This window comes from Podarcis muralis, chromosome 3 (assembly GCF_964188315.1).
Source record: "Podarcis muralis chromosome 3, rPodMur119.hap1.1, whole genome shotgun sequence".
Lineage (NCBI taxonomy): Eukaryota > Metazoa > Chordata > Lepidosauria > Squamata > Lacertidae > Podarcis > Podarcis muralis.
The window spans coordinates 23,225,780-23,242,688 of NC_135657.1; the positions used below are offsets into that span (position 1 = coordinate 23,225,780).

The 16,909-nt window shown below is 40.5% G+C and overlaps 1 protein-coding gene across 1 annotated transcript in view; it reads right to left on the minus strand.

Annotated features, from left to right (window-relative positions):
- MTA3 (metastasis associated 1 family member 3) overlaps nucleotides 1-16,909 on the minus strand; it is a 118,262-nt gene that overhangs the window by 14,250 nt on the left and 87,103 nt on the right. The window contains exon 18 of the mRNA XM_028724794.2: nucleotides 8,724-8,878. Within this exon, the coding sequence (XP_028580627.2) occupies nucleotides 8,724-8,878 (155 nt within the window). The remainder of the gene's footprint in view (nucleotides 1-8,723; nucleotides 8,879-16,909) is intronic.

A 16,909-nucleotide genomic window follows, 5' to 3' on the forward strand; every position in this document is an offset into this window, starting at 1 on the left:
TTAAAGTACGCTAACCAGAAATGGCTCCACTTTGGGAGAAGCGGGAGGAAGAGAGTTGGTGACTGAGACTGCCTTCTCCTCCTCCTCCACCGCCACCTCCATTGCTGCTGCTCCTGGGAGTCTGAGAAGGTGGGGTTGGGGGAAGAGGGAGGCAGACAGGCCAGCTGGCTGGTGTAGCAGCAGCAGTAGCAGAAACAGCAGGAGGAGGAAGGGGGAGGAAGGCGACAGGGACCCCGCCAATGTTGCAGTTCCCACCATGGGAGGCTGCAACTCTCTGGCCTGTAGGGGAGCCCAGCCAGCCATCCAGCCGGTCATAATGAGTAAACAAACCAACCCCTGTGTTGCAAAATATGAGTCAGCAATATCAAAAGCAACACGATGGCCAGAAACAATAACAATGTGAACAACTTTATGGAATAATTCAAAACATCAAAACTAACAAACTAAAGTCTCTTTTCTGCTTACAAGTGTTGAACTAATTGGCTGATGAAGAATTCAACGAAACAGTAGTTGTTATCCAGAAAGACTGTTCAGCAGAGTTCAGAATTGGACATTTGCTGATTATACAAAGCTTCACATCTTGCTCTGCGCCGGGTAAAGTCTGGCACCGTGATTCATTTAAGGACTTTCAGAGACTTTAGTTTGTTAGTTTAGATGTTTTGAATTATTCCATAAAGTTGTTCACATTGTTATTGTTTCTGGCCATCGTGTTGCTTTTGATATTTCTGCTCCAGCCAGTTATGCCAGATAAAAAACTGGAAGGAGGTCAGGCTTGAAGAGAAGGTGGCAGCTGGATGGGCAAGAACAGGCCCTGGGGGTGATGGGGAAAGGTATAGCTGGCTGAGGGTTGTGGGGGCAAGGAAGTTATGGGGGTTGGGGTGGGTGCTGGAGCTAGATGGGCTTCAGAGGGTTGTCTGTATCATCCAAAACTTTAATAAAAAAATTAATGTGCAAAAGGAAGGGGGCAGCCGTGATGATGATGTAGAATAGAATGTCCCTATTTTTATCTGAGGAATGTTGGAGGGTATGCTACTGAATTACTTAGCTGGGGAACCAGCCCTGTGAACATTTCATTGCCTAACAGTCAGGAGGCTTTGCAACCCAAAGAAAGGAACCCAGCCCGGTCTGGATCCAGTTCCAGTTTGGAACAATGCAATCGTCTATATATGTCTACTCGGAAGTAAGCCCCACTGAGTTCAAAGGGGCCTACTCCCATGCAAGTGGGTACAGGATTGAATCATTAAGATCCTGATCTGGAGCAATAGGAAAAGGTGTCAAAGCTGCTGTTTAAACTTCATAAACGCAAACCCACTGAATCTCTTATTTCTTGGGATAATTGCTAAAACACTTGCAATATCCTCCCTTTTTCCACTGGGTCAATTAAAGAGAAGCAGAAGAGGATGAAGTGGTACTTAAGACCTATTTCCACGCCCCCACCTTCTAGAGGGTTCCAGATATCTCAAATAAAAGCAGGAAAATTATTAGCACAAAGCAGTATTACAGACCCAGGAAGCCAATTGTTTGGGGATAAAAGGTACCTTGAGAATTACAAATGGTTTCTGCAGTGTGGTGAGACTACTGTGAGCCCTCTTAAGTGAATTACTAGCATCAAAAGGTAAAGCTGTGCAGACTTATAAAATGGAAGGTCATGTTGCTGTTTTAGTGAATATGCTCCCAGTGGAGTAGGCACTTACCGTGAGAAGGTTTCTAACTGCTTCCGCACTGAAATGAAACAAGCATTGAGTCATTCAAGAGTCGTTCTAGACACAAATATGCTTATTGGCCCACTGAAGGAAAGTCTTCAGCAGGAATGGGGAACTTGTAACCTTCGAGGTGCTATTGGACTCCCATCTCATTAGCCCCAGCCAGCATGGCCAATGGTCAGGAATAATGGGAAGTACATTTCAACAACTAAAGGGCCATAGTTTCCATATTTGTTGGCTACTGGTCATGCTGAATGAACCTGATGGGAGTTGGAGTCCAACAGCATCTGTAGGAATACAGATTCCCCATCCTTGGTCTACAGAAACAACTGGCTGATTTATACACTGCGCAGCCAATCATTTTCACATGTTGCTCAAAACAGAAAAATGTTAAGAATGATGAATCTAGTAGTAGTATAATTAACATAGAAGAATGGTAAATGTTTCAATCCTAAACTCATTTGCTAGGGAGCCAAACCCCACACAGTGGGACTTACTTCAGAGCAAACTTGAACAGTATTGTACTGAAGGTTACCAAAGCAGGGATATAGATAGATAGATGATAGATTAGATAGATAGATAGATAGATAGATAGATAGATAGATAGATAGATATAGATAGATGATAGATAGATAGATAGATAGATAGATAGATAGATAGATAGATGATAGATAGATAGATAGATGATAGATATAGATAGATAGATAGATAGATAGATAGATAGATAGATAGATAGATAGATGATAGATGATAGATAGATAGATAGATAGATAGATAGATAGATAGATGATAGATAGATAGATGATAGATAGATATAGATGATATAGATATATCTGAATCCCACTTTTTCCAGCACATGAGCTGTTCAATGCTTTTTAACAATGATCAATGAAATATTCCGCATGGTCTCAACAACTTATGAACACCAGCTATGGTTTTGTAGACCATGAGAGGAATCTTCAGCAGAGCTGGGGTCAAACTGTTCATCTGGACAAGAGGCAAATGACTAACTTTTATTTGTTTGTCCTTGTTTGCTTCCTGTACACATAAGTCCATTCTCCCTGCTCCAGAGCACTCAAAATTTCACCAAAATATATGTAAATATGCCCTTTAAATGACTGCATTTCACTGCTCTGTAGCAATGCTCTTATCACCTTTTCCCTAAAGCTCTGAAAGGTGGGTAACTATTCTGCCTCATGTGTGTGTGTCTTCTCTCCCCAGCCACCCAGATTCCTCTCACCTGCCCAAAGCAATTCCCAGCAACACTATTTAATTTATTTATTTATTTTAAAAACAACTACTTAAATCCTTTGGTTGCTTTTTATGTTAAGATATAATAAGATATTTTCTGGAATGATGGGTAGTTATCACCTGAGTCAACAAATTGACTCAGGTGGTAACTACCAATGAGACCTTGGCATTAATAATAGCCCATGTCCAACATAATAAGCCTGTCTCAATCATAACTGAAAAAATGTGGGATTTAGGCTGTAATCCTATACCCATTTCCGGAAGAGTAAATTCCCTTGACGTTAATAGGACGTACAAGTAGACACATATGGGATTCCATTGCTAGTAATCAGAAGTAGTGCAATACTTAGACTGGCTGTATGGTTCACAGGGCAAGCACATTTCTGGGAGCACACCAATGGTCAGGGCTGGCCAATCCATGAGGCAAGATGAGGCAACTGCCTCAGGCAGCAGAATCCACAGGGGCAGCAGATCCAGCCTTCAAGGAATGCAGAGTCCATGGCCTTTGTTGGCACCGCTCCTTGGAGGCCAGATCTGCTACTTCCTTGGCAGCCCCCCTATCCCCAGTGCTGCCTCTACAGTGGTCTCCTGGTGAAAAAGAGGATACTGCTGGTCTCCTCCAATGTAGATTTTTTTTTTTTTTTGGCCCATGTTCTTGAAGTAGATCTTCACTCACTCCTTCTTCCCTAGAGGGAGCGGGGCATTTTGTGGTTCACCTCAGGTGCTAAAATGTCTTGGGCCATCCCTGCCAAAGGGACGTCATTGTTTCTGAAAGCAAACACGTAAGGTGCATGTCCTAGGTCCAAGAGGCAAGACCAATCAAAGCTTTTAGGATCATCTATAATGATATTTGAGGGTTCAGTTCTGTCATTTCCTATACACGTCTACTTAGAAGTTAGTCACATTGAGTTTAATGGCCTTAACAGGTAAGTGGGTATATTTATTTATTTCACAAGATTTATATTCTGCTCGACTGTAATAAAAGCTCAACAGAGCTTCCAAAAATATAAAAGAACAAAATTATCAGAAAAATACATTTGAAAAACTATTTAAAACATTTTTTTAAAATGTTTTAGATCATCAATAAGCTAAAAACCAGATTAAAACACATGTCAACATGTCTGGATTGACTTGCCTAAACAAATATGTTTTGAACAGTTGCCAAACAAATTATGGTATAGGACCATTGCAGCCTAAATGTAATACTCTTTGATTTAACCTCATGGTACACTAAAGTCTGCTTTAAGTGGGTAGCTCTGTGAAGGACTATGATGATGGCTCATAACTGTCTTAAAATAATGGTGTAATGTTGGGAAGTCCAGTCCATATTTTACATATGTTTCAAATCACCAGGATCTGGAGCAATTTTCCAGTCTAGGTCTTACACAAAGCTCCAGAGACTAGACCCAAAAGCAGCTGAAGGATACCGATTTATGGCGGGCTTCCTCGTGCATAATGTTGATTTGAATTTGTTCTAAACGTAAGGCAAGAGTCACCTAACAAATCCCATCAACACAAGCCATGCACAAGAGCTGCAGCCTCCATGACAGGGCTTCCTCCCATGCCCCAAACAGTGTCCCCAAAATGGGGTCATGGAGGGTTCAGGAGAACCCTCAGAGCAGTGATGGAGGTGGTTCTGGAGGGGGGCTGTTCTACCTGGCAAGCTGCAATGCTTTCCCTGATTGGATGTTTGCCATAGTACAATGTTGAATTCCAGTGTTGAATTCCAGAATTTCAGTGTTTTGGCCACCATCCTTCATGCAAAGAGTACATCATACATATGGTGTTGCCAGCAGATGACCTTAACAGAGGAAGAGAGGAAGCTGCCCTTGGTCCATCTACCTCAATATTATCTACACAGACCGACTGATAGAAGGAAACATTCTCAACCCTACCTGAACATGCCAAGGATTGAACCTGGATCTTTTGCATGAAAGTAGATGCCCTACTACATATTACGAAGTTACTGAGCTATAACTCTTCAATCCCTACCAATTCTGCTAGTCTAAATTTACTAAGTTTATTCTGTATGTATGATATTTATTTTATACATACAAATTACAAATTTATGGCATTTTTTTAAAAGGCATAATATGGTTCAATCATGCAACCGGCTTCATCATTCATTTTCATGGTAATGGTCCTTGCATTATGAAATTTAAACAAATCCAAGCTGTCACTCAGAGTCACATTGCTCCTGAAGTTCTGGCTAATGCAATATGATTTTTTCTATATTCTTTGGTTATATAAAAAGCAAGAGTGGCAATTTAGCACAATGAAGCCAATTTTAAAAACATAGTCATTCCCTGCATTAAGCTAAAAAAAGACATTTACAAAAGAACCTATATTACAGCTATTTCGTTTGAGGACAAGAAAGCCTAACATGAGCCTGGGTTAGCAAAACACAGCTAAATTAAGACGTATTATATAGGCTCATAGCACCTTGAAGTTCTTGAAAATATAGAGAGATTAACAAGCAACTGCAAAGTTTCTCTGCATGAGCAGTTTATTGGGGAGATGAATCACAGGCTAACTATTGAAAAATATTCACAAGTTATTACACCTCCACCCGCTCCATTCCCTTGTAGGGTCCAGGATTCCAAGAGATTATTCAGACATAATTTCTCATCGCAATATTACACAATACTACAGATCTAGCAGCTAAATGTGTAAACTGAATCCAGAAAAAAAAAAAATATTGCATTTTCACTGCGAAGACACTGTGTGTTCAGTCAATGCATGGAAGAAGGAATGGCTCCACTAGCAGCCACATTTGTCGATTGTAGCTTCTCACCAGACCAGTGCATGGAAGCTGTGGATGAGTTTTGCTGCTGCAATACCTCTTCTCCTGCACATAGTGATTGCACACAGATGTAGATAATCTGTGAAGAGCCAGTGTTTCCTAAATATGGGCTGCAAGAGCTGCAATTGCTCAATCATCACTCAGTGTTGCAGTTCATCAGGTGATGAGAACGTGCGTTAAAATCTATGTGTGTGCATTCACTCTGGCCTTTTGTCATGTACAAATGCAGCAATCAAACAGACACACACACACACACACACACACACACACACACACACACGAGCCATGTGAAATGAAGATTGAAGAGACTGAGGAAATAATTTAGTTTGGAGAGAACTTAATATTGATTCAGAACATCCTGGTTTTCTTTTCATTAAGGGCAGGGTTGTGGGAAACCAGCAGTAGAGTAAATGATCTACCTTTTTTCCACAGTCCTTCCTTGCTTCTCTTTAGCAACGAAAAAAGTCAGAATTTCTAGAATAATTCCACCCTAGATACCTGGGTGCAATATTATAACAGGGAGGCTGGAGCAAGCCAGCCTGAAAAATGTACCAATATGCTGATAAATAATGGTTTCTGCAGTACAAAAGTAAAGTGCCTAGAAAAATTGTCCATAGGAGTTTAGTGTTATCAAGAGAATGTTGTAACATTGCTATTTTTATGTAATGTTTCCACACACAAAATATTTTCATTTTTCTTGGATGTAGAGAACTCATGATGGACAATGGTAACAATATTGGAAACCTATACAGTGGTACCTCGGGTTAAGTACTTAATTTGTTCCGGAGGTCCGTTCTTAACCTGAAACTGTTCTTAACCTGAAGCACCACTTTAGCTAATGGGGCCTTCGGCTGCCGCCGCGCCCACAATTTCTGTTCTCATCCTGAAGCAAAGTTCTTAACCCGAAGTACTATTTCTGGGTTAGCGGAGTCTGTAACCTGAAGCGTCTGTAACCTGAGGTACCACTGTATTCTGATGTAAAGTACCCACCCTCCCCAAGTGAGCATCTCTGATCGGACCACACTTCTGGAAGTACACGATAGACAGTTTATCATGTTTTTGTTTGCAAGATGCAGACACTGAAAACAAATAAATAACTGTGAATTACTAACAATATAGTCCCAGCATTAGATAAGGCTCCTTTTCCAGCTTAGTAATTTCCAACAGTGCAACAGTTGACGTTTCACCAGTGGGGCTGGGGCAACTGTTCCAAAAATGCCCTTAAATATGTGGCTGGGGATGTCAGCCCAAACACATCAGCCAACTGAATATGGAATTTTATGGTGGAGATATTTTCCATGCCAAGGCTAGGTGCAGAACTATTTGTGCAGGGAACTGTCTTCAAAAGACAGTGATTTTCAAGGGCTGCTAAACTCAACTTGATCAGCAAAAGTAACCTATATATACCAGTGTCAGTTCCCTAAGCCATCCTTTTGCATGTTGCTGATTTGAGCACCGCCAGGATTTAGGAAAACTTTGTAAAAAAAACACTCTGCTTCATAAAACACATCACATCATTGGTAGTAACCTATGATCAAGTTCATGTGGAAGAGAGGTTCAAGCTGAGCTGCCATTATTCAAATTCTGAAGCATCCCAATGTACTGTGAATATTTTCCAGTTCATGTCCATGCAAAGCTAAGTAAATTAAACCCTTGGTAACTTTTCATACTGGCAACATACTTTTTAGACATGCATCATTTCACAACACAGTAATTCAATTTTACTAGCAAACCAGAGGTTAAACTAACCCCTTTCCAGCCCAGCGAGGAGCGCGGGAGCGTTTGCGCAACACACCTGCACATGGCAGCCAACACACTAACGCGTCGCGACACACAGTTTGGAAAGCTCTGGATTACAGTAACTTCAGGGCATACTGGTGTTTCTCATAGCAAACGTGCAACAGGTTAATAAAATATATGCATAGGTTGATTGCCATAGGTGTCCCCAACATTTCCACACAGTTATTTATAAAGTCATGTGTTCTACATCCATGTTTAGTAGCTTGCTGCTGGAAACACCAGCATAACAAGTTTCTCCTGGAGCAATCAGTATGTTTGAAGCTCTCTATTCTTCCAAGCAACGGCATATGGAAATATTCAAGAAGTTTTTCCTTATTTTCCAACTGCTTTCAAGCTATTTGGATAAATGAAGCTGTTCTGTAAATATTCATCCATGTACCTATGTATAATCACACACACACACAGAGAGAGATGCATCTCAATCTAAAATAAATTTGCCAGTTTCCCCTGCGTTTTAAAGGGATTGCATTGCATCATCAAACCATCACTGAATAAGCTGTAATTGAGGGATTTCCATGGCAATCAGTGCACTGGAAGCATTGGCACTCAGAAATCTTTGTGCTTGTAAATAAGAATGGAAAGATGTTTTAATAAAAGGATTAAGCAAGGGTAGCGCTGCAGGAACAGGCTGCCTTTGGCTCTTTATACAGAGATAAATAATGGTCAGATGATGAAGAAAAGATATCGGGAAGAATAAAAACCCCACACAATAATCTATGAACAAACCATGTTCACCCTCTGAAAAACCCACGGCTTTTATATCTACCTCTCAGCCGGAGTACAAAAAACCATTTCCTAAGTGCTAAATTGTGGGGAAATGTTTATTCTTCGGTCATATGATGGAAAGTGAGGAACGGATATTTACAATAGCCTCTCTTTCTAGCACAGAATAAATGCATAAAGGATCTTTTGCCTGTTTGAGATACTGATATTGGATCACCGATTACAGCCTTTCTACAGATTTAAATGTGCCTATAAATATTACCGTAGCACATGATGGAGACTGTTTCAGTGTGTTTGACACCTGTGGGAATTGACTAGCTGGATCCATCATATGCATAAGAATACATTTCGGCATTCTCAGAATGTTACCTAGCAATGAGAGGGCGAGCGAGCTCTCTACACTCTTGATTCTTGCAGGCTCTTATCTCCCCACTTTCTCTTACCTGGTCTCTTCTGTAGCAATAAAGAAACCATCATCAGGAGCATTGAGCCAGTTTTGTCTCTGCCTCTTGAGCAACGGCGTAACACTTGGCATAAGGTCACTTGTGCCGACTTGTAAAGTTTTACCATTAGTTGTATAGAAATCATGTGCCGCTTGCTGAAATCATTGCCAAAAAAATAAAAAAATAAAAAAATCAGGAAATATTTTAGATACATGGACTACAATCCAATGGAGAGTGTTATTTTGTCCTTGTTTATAAGCTCCCCACCACATCACAACACAATAAAGGATAGACAGGTTAGTTTGCATAGGCAAACTTGGCCCTCCAGATGTTTTTGGCCTACAACTCCCATCATCCCTAGCTAACGGGACCAATGGTCAGGGATGATGGGAACTGTAGTCTCAAAACATCTGGAGGGCTGAGGTTTGCCTATGCCTGGGTTAGTCTTTCCGGTGTCAGTTTCACATGTGTTTAATCATAAATTCGTTCTGCCCCATTTTTAATGCATCAATTTTTAAAATTGCACACATTTCTGCTCTAAAATACACTTTCCCTCCAAAGTGTTCATTTTTGAATGGATTTCTCCCTGAAATATGCAATTTGTATGCATCTTCGACCCACAACCTGCATCGTAAAATCAGAAGTGTGTAGTCCAAAGGATAGCTGCATTCCGATCCATGAAATTAGCCTATGAGGTGGCCATGATTAAGTTCATTCACATAAATTCACACAGAATGAACATCCCTAATCACAGCCCACTTTTGAAAGACCAGGTCCTCTGAGATTAATCCATAATGAGAGTAGGCTCTCCATATTCATGCCCTTATCTCAAACTAAAAGTAATGTTCCAAGTTGGGAGCCAGTAATTAGCTGTGTCTGCCACATGGCAGGCATGTGTCACAAGAACCTTGTAGAGCTACCTTGGTTGAACACCAAGGAGACCAAGATATTTTTTTTCTCATTTTTGCTGCCTCAGGCCTGCAATTCCTTGGGCCGCAATATCCCCAGTGGCCCCTCTAGCAATCTGGTGCCCAATAGCATGCTGAAGGTTTCTGACATTGGATATTGTTGCCGTAGGCACTGCTGATTCTCTGCTACACTCGGCTGTAGACACTGAATGGGAATGATAAAGTCCCAGTAGAACCCATTACAGTGAGAAATGTGCTCATTTACTGTTGCTCCTTCTACTAAGAGCAACTCCTGTGGCTGTTGCTCCTCCTCCTTATATTAGCCATTAAATTATCTTCCTAGTCCTAGCATAGATTAGCCTTTAATAAGTACCGATGGGATATAAGGTTCCTGTTTTGCCTGTAGTACTATTTCAAGAAATATTAGGCTACCCACCAAAAGGCAGACTGGGGTGCTGAATGCATTTGCTGAAGTTTAACCTAATCTGGGTTTTAAATTCAAGCTCAGTCCAGGGTGGCCTGATATATCTCAGTATGCAGTCCTGTGGACAAAGCAGTGAAGAATGCATGGCATAGGAAGTCAGAAGGAATAGAGCTATTTGCTTTTTAACCTGGGCATTACTCAAAGACTTAATGTTCCCTCTAAAGCCATTGGAAAGCGCATCCACCGCTGCAGAAGAACATGATCGATAAACTTTCAGGCACAAACTCTTTGAAGATGATGTCAGATATAGTGCTCCCATTTACTACTTTAGCAGCACTTCTGCCTTATTGATGCCAAACCACGGAAAGATTCACCACACTGCTTTTGCCCTGAAAGCCTAGGAACCGCCCCTGCCCTCTCAATTCCTGAGCCCATTAGGAGCAGTTCTGTATCACTGCAACCTCAGCCTGAAAAGATGAGCCATCGCAATGTTTCCCTGAAGCAAGTTTGCTAATTTATTTACAGAAAACAGCTGACATATTCATGTGTCACTACAATTTTAACCTGGCCAATCCTAAGCAAGTCCAGCATGTGTGTCACAAACATTTCGCCGAAACCAAAACCAAATATAAACAGGGTTGAAATCAGTAGGGGCAAATCCAAAGTGAGTTTTGCCACCTGTTTACTTTCCAACTGGCATTGCATTTAAGGCATGCTTGCTTCAGCTGTGCAGAAGTGCTGTTCAGCTCAGAGCATCTGTTTTGCATGCAGAAGATTCCTGGTTCAGTCCTTGGCACCTCCAGGTAGCATAGGGAATGTCACCTGCCTGAAACCCTGGACAGACCTGATAGTCAGCGTGGGCAATAGTGAGCTAGAAGGACTGCAGGAGGTTGTGGTCAAATACAACTAAGAAGCAAAGGGCTAGTTAGTGGATGAAGAGCTAAAGGAGTTGTATTGCTAGATAGACTCAACTAGGTCATGCCCTTTCTTCTCTGGAAGCCTTTCTACTTCTTCTACTTCTTCTTCTTCTCTCTCTCTCTCTCTCTCTCTCTCTCCCTCTCCCTCTCTCTCTCTCTCTCTCTCTCTCTCTGCATCATGTGATGAGACAGACATGAGTTAGCTTGCTCCCAGGCTTACAGCACATGTTTGGAACTGTATTCTGTACTTTCTACCTAAGAGTATTTTGCCTGTGTTATCCTTGCTGCTGCATGGAACAATGCATGACTTGAGACTTTGAATCTGTAAGTAATGCATTTTAAACTTACTTAACAGTGTGTGGTCTGCTCATTGCAAGAGGGGTAGGAAAAGGTCAGCTGTTGTGTGCAGCTGAATGGGATAAGAAAGGTTGAACAACCTATATTCTTAACACTTTACTGTGCTACTTATTTTTGTGAGATTAATACTCCGCTACTGGGGTTCTCTGCGTGCAAGCCCCACAATTTGAATCCAGGCACCTAGCCATTTCTTTTTGTTGTTCACCTCCACAAACGGGTCTATAGGGATTCATATATTTTAATTCCTCCCACACAGACTTGGTATAAGGCACTTCCTCTGCTCCTAAATGTCCTATTGCCTACTGAAAGGCAATATGAGAGATACTATGGAAAACAATCAGGGTCAGGAAAAGGCCAGGGCACAGAGACCAGGCCAACTCCACGATTAGTTTCATTTGACTGTCTTTGCAAATGGTGGCCTGGAAGTTTATGAAGCAGTCAAAGGTATAGCTTCTGACCTTCCTGAATGCCCTACACAAAGCAAAAGATCTCATCCCTCTGTAAATAAGAGACCTCCTCCCATTCTAGACTTCTTTGTAGAACACATAGTGGGTGTGGTTGTTTCTCACATTGTATTGGACGCCATGAAGGGTAAATATTCCGCTGCTCACCCACTGCCCCAAGCTTTTCTGAGCCTTGCAAAGAACCCAGATAAGTAAGGATCTCTAATCTCATCCTAAGACTCTGAGAGGGACTGGGTGAGCTCAATAATAGCAGGCCTCTCCACATTCTCTCAAAATTTTAGGGGTACAACACATGGGGTGTTTTTTGCTAGGACTCCTGAAATCTTGATTCAGCATTGGGTATATTCATATGTCCCCTCAAGAACTGGCCAAACACATCAATGCAAGAACTGAAATATTCTAAGCACTACTAACAGAATGTCAGAAAACATTCAAGAATGCAACCCGAATCTCTCTCCCTCATGGCAGTACAAGTGACACGAGCAAAGTATTTATTTATTTCTTCTAATGCTCATGTCTTCACTTGACTAACCTAAAATCAAGCTCTTGGGGATCCTCAGGGCTGTGACTCACTTTATATTTCCTTGTATAAAAATAAGGTATACTTTAGGATAGAATCCTATGCATTATTTATTTTTTATAATTAGATATCATTTTACTATAAAAACATTACAAGCCATCAACATTAAATAACCCCAAAGCAAAAAGGAAACTGCAGCAGACCAGAAACAAATATAACAATATAAACAAATTCAACAATAATTTTAAAAATCCCCAACAAACTCAGCAAAATGGTACATCTATACCCGCACAGACGACCAGTAAAATTAACCAATGTTCAAGTCCTTCTCAAAGATTTGGAATTTTTATTTTGTTGGAGCCTAGTGGGCTTCCTTTGGGAGGGCATTCAATAAAATTGGTGCCATTATTGAGAAGGCCCTGCTCTTAGTAGACTCACAGAACTTCTGTTGGTAGGAGGACACAGAGCAGGACCTCACATGCTGAATAGAGTACATGTGGAAATGTGTAAGGGGGAAAGGTATTCCTTAAGGTACTCAGATCCTAAGTTATTTTGAACTTTCAAGGCAAGAACCAACTCTTTCCATTATGCTGTAATGAACTGGCAATAGTATAGCCAATCTAGTATAGATTGAACAATGCTAGAATACTGTGCTCTAATCCCTGACTAGCAAGACCAGTGGCAAGGGATGATGGGAATTGTAGTCCAAAAACAGCTGGAGGCACAAGGTTGGGAAACACTGCGAATCAACCAGCCGCTGAAACAGCATTTTGCATCAGTTGAAGTTTCTTGTCCCTTTTCAAAGGGCAGCATGTTGCAGTAATCTTGTCCGGAGACTACAAGAGCATGAATTAGCATGGCCATCCCAGTAATGAGTCCCAGCCCACAGTTTAAGAATAAAAAGTTTAGGGTTCGAGTGCCACATCTGAGACTGCCTCCATCGGGTGGGTAGTACACCAACAGAAACTCTATCCTATCTCAGGCTCCTAACAGCAGAACACCAACAGAAACGCCATCTTGTCTCAAATTCTGAACATCCAGTACGCTCCAGGAAAGGGAAGGAAAATTATGAAAGAACATGGCAGCACTTCATCTTGCCTTTACATAATTGCTCCTGCCCATATTTGATACACAAAGTCATCTTATGGATTCATTGCATTTATACTTTGCCATTACTCAAGCATGCTTACATTAAACTATTCAATAACAGATATACCGCCAGCACCTTATGCATTATAGTAACAAAAAATGGTTTAGTAGACACTGAAGGAAACCACTATCATTTCAAATTCATCATAAACAGAGGTGCCAGCTTCTCTGGACAATTAAGGGGTCCCAACACAATATTCTGACGTAGGGCCCTCTGAATATTGAGGGGGCCCTGCCCTCTAGAGGGGGAAAAACATAGTGTGGGCCATAGTGCCTTGGCCCCCAGGAGCCAACACCCTTGGTCATAAAAATACCTATTGTGAATTATATGCAACTGAATATTTCATATAAATTAAGAAATAGTAGTAGTGGATAAACAGACTCCATTTCTGATTATTTTGCTGTCTTATCTTTCTGTTTATATTTGCAATCTTCCCATATTCTTGAAAGCCATCGATTGATAAGCAGTGAGTTGATCTTTTTTCATTTAATGGTCAGTCATGCTGCCTTCAATAAATGGCATTATCATTTCTGTATCATTCTGGAGTATTATGACTTACGCATTTCCCAAAAGAGTAACTAACCAATGAGTCCATTGACCACACACAACTTGTCACATTTCTTATCTCTAATTCAGAGGCCCAGTATGTTATAATCATATGGCAGGTTCAAAAAATATGTAACAGCCAGTATGTATATTTGATTTAGCTTATATGATGTCAAATACCACCAAATACAAATTTATAAAAGTTTTCCTTGTGGTTCATACAGAAAGTGGACTGTAGAATATTCTGCCACAACCACCTTCACATTTTCTGTGGGATGCTTATATTAAGATCCTTTCCCCCAGTTAATTTGATTTACCATAATTTTATTAATCTGTTTTAAAGTTTCTTTAAAATAATTATTTGAGATTACTTTGCCAAAATTAGTACAATAAGTCATACCTAATGACTGAATTAGTACAATCCCTTAGTGGGCCATACATACTTTGTGCTCAAATTATTTATAATGTGTCCAATTTTTAAATATAGGAATAAATGAGTTTCTGTTCTGCCTGTCTCCTCTTCAATCTGTCTAGAACATTTTATTAGGTCATCTTTTAATATACTCCTGATTTTTTCTACATACAAAGAATTTCCCAAACTACTTCTTCAAAGTTTCTTGCCATCTGCAAAATAATTGTTCTAAAATCTGTAATCAGGGCTCCTTTTTAGTTGATAGAAATGTTTTGTTTAACTGATTTTTAAAGAAGTTGCATTGCAACGTTTTATTAAACAGCTTTTGAAAGTAAAAATATTCTATGTAACATAATATTTTGAATTTGTAACTTAAGAACAGAGCTGGGAACCATTCAAGGAAGCAGTGTCTGAAAGACAAAACATACAGCCAAAATACACTGTTTCAAAGTCTATTGAGAACAAAAGTAACCTCTGGCATAAAACAATTAATAATAACAAATTTGAATTTAATATAAGCACCAGTTGTGAATGACAGATTTTGGAAATCCAGTGAGTTCTCTTTAGAAAACTGAGGGAAGATATTGCAATGATACTATGATGACACTAATGTGAGCAGACCTCCTGATTAATCAGGAAACATGGATATGAGCAGCGATCTTGATTGAATCACAATGTTAGCATCTGGTATTCTGCTCTGGACTGTTTATGTCACCAAGTTATTCTGTCATTTAGCATCAAACATTCGGATTTGTACTCAGGGTACAGTGAAGACCAGACTCACAACAAGAGATTTGATTGGAGCTATGAGTCACTAAATGACTCAAATTCTGTATGAGAAGGTGGGTGCAAGTTGGTGAGAAAGGCATGGTGCTACTGTCACGCAAGAGTGGATAACCTGTGGCCTTTGCGACTAATTTCATGTAGCCATCAGGTTAAATTCATGGTGCGAGGGGGATGCCCATAAGAAAAGAAGGATATGGCTAGCAGACCAAGAAAAATGTGGTGGGACAAAGTCAAAATGGATGGTATATTATTTACAGATAGGTAGCCGTGTTGGTCTGCCATAGTCAAAACAATTCCCCCCCCCCCCAGTAGCACCTTAAAGACCAACTAAGTTAGTTCTTGGTATGAGCTTTCGTGTGCATGCGACCAACTTAGTTGGTCTTTAAGGTATATTATTTGTTATTGTTGTTATTAATGTATATTGAATGTATTTATGGCCTGCCTTTCTCCCAAGCTGGGATTCCAGACAGCTTACAACATTTTAGAACCAGCACTTTAAAATACAAAGTAATTGAAAAACAAACTAAAAACAATTGTTAACATACAATAAAGGACATTTAGAACCAGTACTGAACTCTTGATTGACCTGATAGCTGCCAACATTGTCTGCTCCTTAGTTTTCAAAGGCCTGTTTAAATAAGAAACCTGCCAGTTGAAAGATAACAAGGAGGGAGCCAGTCTAATCTCTTTTGGGAAGGAATTCCATAATCTTGCCGCAGACATATGAAAGGCTCTCTCTTGTGTCACCACCATCTGTGCCTCTGATGTTGATGCGACCGAAGGAAGGTGCTCACCCAAGAATCTTATCACCCAGGGAGGGAGATATAATCTACCAGGTAAGTGGACCAAACCATGGGTAGAAGGATAGAAGGAAGGGGAAAACCTTCAAGCAATCATTTCAGACGTCTTGCAATTGTGATGTCTCTCTCCTCTCATTGAGGGATGGGTGGGGGTGAGTAGAAGAGGGAGAAAGAAATGGAAGAGAAGGGAGATGGGGGCACTTGTTGGGATCATTCCCACCCATCCCTGGCATATGGCCCAGGACAGAATGCTTTGGTATTTGAACCTTTCATTCCAACCTAAAATATTCCTATGAGTTCCTTGGCTGATATGAAATGTAGATTTCATGTATGAGTTTTCTCTAAGGTATATTTATGATCTTAATAATTCAGCCCACTAATCCTCCCAATTTTCAAGTCATTGTGGGGGGTCTTACTATTTCTTTATATGTTTTTAACAGCAGAAAAGAACTGGAACTATGGCTGCCATTCCAATGTTTGCTAACAGAGCTTCAGCAGCTAATCATCTTTTCATTTCTTTAAATGAAAACAGGGAGAAAATCAGACAACTGTTAAGTATTTGCTTTAGGAATTTATTGGGGTTTTCCCGATTTGTAACATAATTTTTAAATCAAAATAACAGTATCTCTCTTGAAGATGAACACACATCATGAGAATAGCCATCTCACAATACATGAAATATTATTGCACAGAAGCAATAACAATATTGCTTAGATTCATTTGACCAGGACCACATGGTATAGACAAACTTTGTGGAAAATTGGGGATGGGGACTTGGCCCTCTGTGCCTCCAAATCCAACACTTGTTTGCCACTGTTTCACATTGGCTCCCCAAGCACAATAGATTTCAGAAGATGCCACCAGGTGTCTCATCTGGTAGGAAGGAGCATCCCGGCAGGCAT